The sequence below is a fragment of the Eubalaena glacialis genome, chromosome X, assembly GCF_028564815.1.
Source record: "Eubalaena glacialis isolate mEubGla1 chromosome X, mEubGla1.1.hap2.+ XY, whole genome shotgun sequence".
In the NCBI taxonomy this organism is placed as follows: Eukaryota; Metazoa; Chordata; class Mammalia; order Artiodactyla; family Balaenidae; genus Eubalaena; species Eubalaena glacialis.
In genome coordinates, this window is record NC_083736.1 from 13,183,463 (window position 1) to 13,192,538 (window position 9,076).

A 9,076-nucleotide genomic window follows, 5' to 3' on the forward strand; every position below is an offset into this window, starting at 1 on the left:
CTCACACTGGCACCAAAAGACCTCTGAAAAGCACATTTAAAATCTGATCCATTTGCCAAGCTAGTGGTGTCTTTCTATTACCCACCACACTCGGGAGAGGCAGCCTATCTGGGAAGTTGTTTTCAATTCATCTTGCACTGTGTGGTGCCCTTTCCCATAGAGGAAACCTGCTCATGTAAAGCAGCAGCCACCGTTAGGGGGCAGCACTTGTACTGCATCTTAAACACATCCTGATTCATGAGGCAGCCCTCATCCCTCAGCCCCCTGAGAGCAGTGCTGCTGGAACTCAAGCTGCCTGAGCATTTACAGGAAAACAATTTGTTGACCCCAATCTAGGTTTGCACTTTTCAATTTTTCAACTGACATTGGCAACAAAAGCCTCTATATAGCCTATGCACCCAGTTCCAATTAAAACACCTTTGCAAATAAACCAGATTACATATTCACAGACTCCTACAATGTCCGGGTTCCGAAAAATCAAATTCCCAAAGTGAATTCCTCAAAACTTATCTGAAATGTTACATATTTAAATTAACTTTTCCTAAGAATGGAAATGTGATATAACATAGTCATTTACAAGGTGAAATTTAGGTACTAAGAGGAATTAATAATACAATGAACACAGCAATGTATAAAATCTGTTGATCAAAAATGACAATAAGATAAAAAGAGACTAATTGAGGAGCTAGCATTGTGAGATGACCAGCGGCTTTTTTCCTTATATTTTTCTCTTTTTTTTCGTTTTTTAAAGTTGAGGTATAGTTTTATGTACAATATTATATAAGTTTCAGGTGTACAACACAGTGATTCACAATTTTAAAGGCTATAACTCCATTTATAGCTATTATAAAATACTGGCTATATTCTCTGTGCTGTATAATATATCCTTGCAGCTTATTTATTTTATATATAGTAGTCTGTACCTCTTAACCCCCTCCCCCATCTTGCCCCTCCCCCTTCCCTCTCCCCAGTGGGAACCACTAGGTTGTTCTCTATATCTGAGTGTGTTTCTTTTTGTTATACTCACTACTTTAGTTTTTAGATTCCACATATAAGTGATAACATACAGTACTTGTCTTATTATTTCACTAAGCATAATAGCCTCCCAAGTCCATCCACGTTGCTGCAAATGGCAAATTTTCATTCTTTTTTTTGGTTGAGTAGTATTCCATTGTATGTATATGTATATATGTGGATGTGTGTGTGTGTGTGTGTGTGTGTGTGTACACACCACATCTTCTTTATCCATTCTTCTGCTGATGGACACTTAGGTTGCTTCCATGTCTTGGCTATTGTAAATAACACTGCTGTGTACATTGGGGTGCATGTATCTTTTTGAGTTAGGGTTTTTCTTTTTTTCTGATATATACCCAGGAATGGAATTGCAGGGTCATATGGTAGTTCTATGTTTAGTTTTTTGAGAAACCTCCATACTGTTTTCCACAGCGGCTGTACAATTTACGTCCCCACCAACAGTGTACATGGGTTCCCTCTTCTCCTTATATTTTTCCTTTTTTATTTTTTGGCAGGCAATCTTCTCATTTTTATTTTTAAAAGCTTATTATAAATTGTTTTGGAAAGAATGCTTCCCTTTAAAGGCATAAGATAAAGGCAAATATATCTTTTCTAAAAATCTATAAAACAGGAGTAAAGTTCACGTAGGGCATAATTTTTTTTTACCTTACACCTCCTTCTTTTAATTTTTTGAATCATGTGACTATGTTACGTATCTTAAAATACATACGTGTGTTGTGTATATATGTGTGTGTTTGTGTACACACAAATCCACATATCATATGTTTATTTTGCTCCCCCAAATTTTACTCTTCTGTTTTATCCCTTATATTCACAGCCCATGCATAACACATTGTGGGTCTGAGGAAGACAATAAATAGAAAACCTCTTTGCCAAGTTCTCAATAAAATTAAGACAAAAGAATGAAGCAGACAGGAGACCAAAATAAAAGGCTGTGTTGGAGGATATGACTTTTATCAGCGGGCAAATTTCCTTCCTAATTTTAAAAATATCCTGCGATGAGATAAATTCATCTATAGTGACCCAGGCAGAGCTGAACTGAGGCAGGTATCACCATATACTGGTGTAATATGCAAGATATTTAACACCTTAGGATCTGGTACCTACCAATCTAAACAGTCTACAGCTACAGACAGCACGGACAGCCGTGTGGGTGTGTAAGCTTGCCCAGGCAGGGCCTGATTCTGTACCTAGTGTGGGGAGCAGCACAGAAAAATGCGTGCTGAGGGCAGGCCGGCTCCTCAAGGGAAGGGAACCCATGCCCAGTTTATCCTTCCAGCCCACCGATCAAATCAGTCATTTCACCTCTCAAGGGAAGAGTGAAGTAAGGGAGTAGAGAGAAGCCAGGAGTGTTACCCTAATCACAAATGGAGATGGAAGGAAACATCACAAATAGGGAAGATTCCTTCGGAAGAACAGATTCAAATGTAAAACTATTAAAAGTTGTACTAAGGCTTTGAAGAAAATAAACAAGGTGCTATGATAGATACCAACAGTGCGATGAACCTATACATATGTAAGTTATTTTCAAAATGAGTGCTATGCACGTATCCCCTTGCCCCCCAAGTTCATATGTTGAAGTCCTAACCCCAAATGTGAATGTATTAATAGTTGGAGATAGGGCCTATAAGGAGATAATTACAGTTAAATGAGGTCATAATGGTGGAGCCCTGATAGAGAGGATGAGCGCCCTCATCCAAAAAGGCACCAGAATGCTCACTCTCTCCCCTGCCACTTCCCCCTCAACAAACAAGAGGCCATGTGAGCATACAAAGATTTGGTGTTGCCTACAAGCTGAAAGAAGAGGCCTCAGAATGAAACCTACCTTGTCAGCATCTTAATCTTCAACTTCCTAGCCTCCAGAACTGTGAGAAATAAATTTCTGTTGTTTAAGCCACCCAGTCTGTGGTATTTTGTTATGGCAGCCAGAGCAGACCAATACAATGAGAAGGGAACTCTTTTCTTTCTATCTTATCTATCTATCTATCTATCTATCTACCTGCAAGAGAAATATATATATATATATGTGTGTGTGTGTGTGTGTATATATATATATATATATATATATATATATATATACACACACACACACACATATATATATAGAAATGTAGAAAGCTTATGACATGTTAACTACAAATTTTTATATTTATCTTCATAGTGCCTATTGAATGAAGAGCATTGTTAGAACATGATATAAACTATAAGCTGAGCTAGATTATAAAGGTTCTTTTTAATGTTAAATTAAAATGTGGGTCCCTTAAAAATTAGATGTATACATTATTTTCAAGATTGAGTTTTGAATTAATGTCCTGTCTCAAATAATACTGCAAACAATCAATTTAGACTTTTCATTGCTTACTTACTCAGTTGCTTCTCTGTTGGGAACTCTTCTCATGGAGAAAGCCACCATCGCTTTGAAGAGATATTCTTCATTTGTATCCCACGCATACTGAAAGAGAAGTAAAACCGAAGGTAAAGTGAAGAGGCATGGGGTAAAAATTGGTCCATTGGGTTCTAACTGTGGCCACACTGGTGTTGGTGTGTATCTGTCTGTCTGTCTGTGTCTCTCTCTCATCTTCCTCATACAATAAAGACTGGAGACCATGATAAATCATGTCACCATAATGTTCAGGATAGAGTTTCCTGGCTATTCTATCATTGTAAGTGTGGTGTGTTTCCCATTGCATTATCTTCTTCCAAATCTGCAGTTATTAGTAGCCAGTCAACAAATAGGTCATTTGGACATCTCATCCTGGACATAAACAGTTGATTCCCTTCTTTCCTTTCACCTTTCCCTCATAAACTGACTCCCCTTCTCAGCTTCCTTTCCTTTATTAACACCGGTACAATTTTACTTTTTATATTCTCAGCTGAAAACTTGAGTGTATGTGTGTATTACGGGCTGAATTGTACCCCCCTACAAAGAAATTCATATGTTAAAATCCTAACCCCCCAGTACCTCAGAATGGAACCATATATGGAGATAGTGTCTTTACACAGGTGATTAGGTTACAATTAGATCACTAGGGTGGGCCCTAATCCAATATGACGGGTGTCCTTGTAAGAACAGGAAATTTGTCACAGACACATACAGAGGGAAGACGTGTAGACACAGGGAGAAGACAGCCATCTAGAAGCCAAGGGGAGAGGCCTGGAACACATCCCTCCCTCACAGAACTCAGAAGGAACCGACCCTGCTGACACCTTGATCTTAGACTTCCAGCCTCCAGAATGAGAGAAAACAAATTTCTGTTGTTTAAGCCACTCAATCGGTGGTACTGTGTTACAGCAGCCCTAGCAAACTGAAGTGGCTGACCCCACATTTTAGGTGGTAATCAAGTGTAACTGGAGAAAATCACAAAACAAGTTTTGTGGCTTAACTCTAAACTCATGATGACCTACTCCCAAATTGCCTGGGATCCCCTTAGGATTCTCCATCAGTTTTCTCTCTCTCATGGTTCACAATGACTATTTCAAAGCTCCTTCAGGCCTCCCCAAATCTCAGTGCTTCCCTCAAACCTCACTCTCACTAGGCGCTCTTGTTTTATAAGTTACTGATACATCTCGAGTCATCCACTTACACTCCCCCGCCCTCCTGACACCAAGTACAAAACTTCCTCCATAGGCACATGTCTTATCCACATCCTCCCCCGAAGGGCCAGATGTGGTGTTTCTCCTCCTGTCAACGGCTGTTCTGTCCACCTCTATTAGGAACGCTTCCATTCGGCCCTTCCCAGGATCTAAACAATACAGTTTCCCCCTCTCTTCTGTGCATTCAGTGCTGACTGGAGGCTGTCCGTTGACTATGAACTATGCTCAAGTCTTTCCCATTAAAACAACAGCAAAACTAAAGCACTTTATTCAGTCCTCCTTCTTCTACCCACTGCTGTCTCTCTCCTTCCCTTCACAGCCAAAATTCCCAAAGGAGTTGTCCATCCTTCTGTCTTTATAGGGTCACTGCCCACTTACTCTTTTTTTTTTTTTATAAATTTATTTATTTTATTTATTTTTGGCTGTGCTGGGTCTTCGTTGTTGTGCATGGGCTTTCTCTAGTTGCGGCGAGCAGGGGCTACTCTTCATTGCGGTGGCTTCTCTTGTTGCGGAGCACGGGTTCTAGGCACGCAGGCTCAGTAGTTGTGGCACATGGGCTTCAGTAGTTGTGGCTCGCGGGCTCTACAGCGCAGGCTCAGTAGTTGTGGCGCACGGGTTTAGTTACTCTGCAGCCTGTGGGATCTTCCCGGACCAGGGCTCAAACCCGTGTGCCCTGTATTGGCAGGCGGATTCTTAACCACTGTGCCACCAGGGAAGCCCCACTGCCCACTTATTCTTAACCTCCTCCACCATCTGCCTTCCAATCCCTCCACTCTACAAAGCAGCTCTCTCACGTTACCAATGACCTTCACGTTGCTCAACACAATGAGCGGTTTTCAGTCACGCCTCGCTTGGCCTCTCAACAGCATTTGATGCTCTTGAACAGTCCCTTCATCTGAAAGCACTCTCTTCCCTTTCGTGATACAGCATCGTCCTGGTTTTCCTCCTGCCCCTCTGCCTCCTTTGCAGGTTCACCCTCCTCTACAAGGGCTTTAAGCTTTCGAGAATCGCTAAGCTCAAGGCTAGCCCCTCTCCTCTTGCCACCCTCCGCTTTCTCCCTCAGCACTGTCATTACCACCTCAGTGCAGGTGACGCAGGAATGCATATCTCAAGCCAGCTCTGTCCTTGCCTGTTTGTCAATAATACCTCAAACTCAGTAAGTCCAAAATTAAAGGCATGGTTTTCTTGTTGGTTCTTGGTTCCCTGACTCATAAATGGGCCATCATGCATCCAGGTGCATAATTAGAAACAAAAGCTCATCCTTGACCCCTCGTCCTCTCTTCCTTGTCATCCCATCCCCGTGGCTCTCAAATCCCTTCACTGCCCCCTCTCTCCACCAACACACCATACTGCAAATAGCCATCACCTCCCACCTGCACTACTCCAACTGCCTCCCAACTGGCTCCTCCTCTCTACTCCAGTCCCCTTGACTCTGTCTTCCACGCTGTGGCCAAAGTGTCTTGTAAACACAAATTCTGTCACGACACCCCTTCCACGAAACTCCTCCTTGCTTTAAAGATAATATCAAGGACTTCCCTGATGGTGCAGTGGTTAGCAGTCCGCCTGCCAATGCAGGGGACACGGGTTCGAGCCCTGGTCCAGGAAGACCCCACATGCCGCGGAGCAACTAAGCCCGTGCGCCACAACTACTGAGGCTGCGCTCTACAGCCTGTGAGCCGCAACTACTGAGCCCGCGTGCCACAACTACTGAGCCTGCGTTCTAGAGCCCGCGTGCCACAACTACTGAAGCCGGCATGCCTAGAGCCCGTGTTCTGCAACAAGAGAAGCCACCGCAATGAGGAGCCCACGCGCAGCAACAAAGAGTAGCCCCCGCTCGCTGCAACTAGAGAAAAGCCCGTGCACAGCAACGAAGACCCAACACAGCCAAAAATAAATAAATAAATAAATAGATACATTTATTAAAAAAAAAGACAATATCAAAACTCCTCAACACAGTCCACACATTCTTTGGCCTGACCCCTCCTTCCTCTCAAAGCTCATCATGCGCCATGCTCCTCCTCACTGCTCCACTTCCAGGCACCTTGCCCTTCCTTCCACCCTTCACTCTCCCCAAGTTCTTTCCTATAATAAGCCTTTGCATGTGCTGGTCCCTCCGCCCTCTTTCCTTTCATCCCCTGGTTCACTTTTACTCATGCTTTAGACCTCACAGCAAATGCCAGTTACTGCGGCCCCTCATGAGGCCAAAACCCCTATGTACTTCTCCTCCCTGTAATGCTCGTCAAGATTACACACTTGCATTTGGTTCATTAATATGCAACCAATTCCACTACTATAAGCTCCCCAAGGGCAAGGATGAGCCTGGTTTTAGCTGCACTGCATCCCCAGCATCCAGCATGGTGCCTGCCCTCAGAGGATCCTGGGATAAGCAACCCTACGCACTGGCAGAGATGGTGGATTCTGCAGTCAGACTGCCTGGGTTCAAACCTGACCCCTGCCCCTTGCTGACTTGAGATCTTGAGTAGGCCACGTAATGTCTTTGCGCCTCAGTTTTCTCATGCACCTAATGAGAATGGGAATGCCCATGCCACCTCCCTCAAACGGTTGTTGTGAGGGCTAAATGAGCTGATGTGAGCAAAGTGATTAGAAGGGTCCCAGCTAGAAAGTAAACTAAGTTCTCAAGGAATGCTGGCTGTTAGAATGATTATTACTCACTGAGTGAACAAAACGGTGGATTGCCCTGCAAACTGAATACTTCCAAGTATCTTTAGCACTCTTTTATCATCTCTAGCCTGAGGCGTCTTACTATCACCTTCTATTCGGGAAAATTGTCACAGACCATGCCGGAAAACCGAAACTAGAATGACACAACTCCCTCTTATTAATTCAACAGTCTTTACTGTTCCTATAGCTACCGGAGCCCCATGAGTATTTTTTTAAACTTTAATTTCATAAGCATATATTTCATGTTATTACTTTGATATTTGAGAAGAATTGAAGAAACCTCACCTGAGAATTGGAACATTTTGTGCTATGAAAGATCTCAGGTGGGTGAAACATGCCCTCCTTTCAATGATGAGAAAAGTCACTGACAAAGTTCAAATGACCACAACGGTGAGGAGCAGAGCCCAACCCGTACCTGAGAGCCTGACTCAGGCCCCTTTGCTCCACTCTGCTAGGTTGAAACGTGCAGGCTTGCAAAATTGTTTTGGGTAGTACAGAACTTCACATATTTTCCAGCATACACTGCAGATTAAATACTTCAGGCAAAATCACTTTATTAACAATTTCTATTTTACTACAATCTTTTTGCTTTAAGAAAATATCAGATTTGAGGTCTTTAGAAGCAATCTATACAAGTTTAAGATAACTATGCAGAGAAAGCAGTGTTATTAGCAAACAAAATTTTAAAGGAACATACAAGTTTCTTCACTTACTGCTTTATCTCCCAGAGCTGTTCTGAGACTAAGTCTCACTTTAAAAGCATTTTCTGCATCTGCCAGAGAGAAAAAAGAGAGAGAGAGCACTATATGATGATAAAATCTGCCAAAATGGAACCTGATAAATCCTAATATTTAATGCAACTCGAATCAACAGAACACAGAATTGCAATTAAACTGCCCCAGATACTCCTGAAAGTTTAACTGCAATCATCTTAAATGGTTGAAATTTTTACTTCAAACTCATAAAGCATTCACAGGCTCAACTTTCAAGCCATGACACGACGGCAGATTTAGAAAAATAAAGAAGTCTTTCAGGCAGAGACTTGTCAATCATTTAGAAAACTGTTCATCTGTTTTGAAGTTTCAAGGCTTACGTACCTGGTTGACAGAGTTCGGCATGAATAGCAGTCACTAGAAAAAAGAGCAGCCACAACATTCTTTCAAAGTGGAAAACACAAGGCAAACGGAGGGGAAAAAAATCCACCCTTCACTTAAAGCTGCCTTAGCCATTCTGTGACCCGGATTAGAATATCAGACAAACAAGCAAGCCACCACCTAAAAGGTTTAATGATTAACCCCCATCATCTGGGTTAATACTTTGATAGAAGCAGCCCATCTCCTGTCAGTTATTTACGAAAATCTGTTTGGAAAACAGATTAGCTGTCCTTTCCAAATTCTACCTCCAAAGAATGTTTTCTCTGCTGACTCAAAAGTCGGAATCCTCCCCCCACCTTTCTTCTGTTGTTGTCTGGTTAAATGCACGGTGGAAAGAATTAGTCCTTTCTGGAGGTTTACCTTGGCATGAACTTCCCATCTTTTCAGGGCTGAAATATCTCTGGCGTGTAGATAGACTCTCTTAATTTAGGAAACAAACATCACTCCTTTCTATCTCTGGTGAACAAAGGACACCCTTCCAAGACTGGCCTCATTAGACTCTCACCTCCACAGGTAAACATTCAGGAGAGCTTCCAATTCAAAGAGAATGGTTTTGCTCAGCGCTAAGCTCTGGTAGTTGTGTAAAATCAAAGTTAATGATGTACAGCAGT

At 42.4% G+C, this 9,076-nt stretch overlaps 1 protein-coding gene across 2 annotated transcripts in view; it reads right to left on the reverse strand.

Annotated features, from left to right (window-relative positions):
* CLTRN (collectrin, amino acid transport regulator) overlaps positions 1-8,664 on the reverse strand; it is a 34,881-nt gene extending 26,217 nt beyond the window's left edge. Inside the window, exons 1-3 of one of the 2 annotated variants that reach the window (XM_061178035.1) lie at positions 8,409-8,655; positions 8,025-8,083; positions 3,402-3,487 (exon numbers count right to left, since the gene is read on the reverse strand). In XM_061178035.1, coding sequence (XP_061034018.1) covers positions 3,402-3,487; positions 8,025-8,083; positions 8,409-8,466 — 203 coding nt within the window. In that variant the 5' untranslated portion in view covers positions 8,467-8,655. Of the gene's footprint in view, positions 1-3,401; positions 3,488-8,024; positions 8,084-8,408 lie in introns of both variants that reach the window. The other variant, XM_061178036.1, reaches the window with a different exon arrangement.
* Between the last annotated feature and the right edge of the window lie 412 nt (positions 8,665-9,076).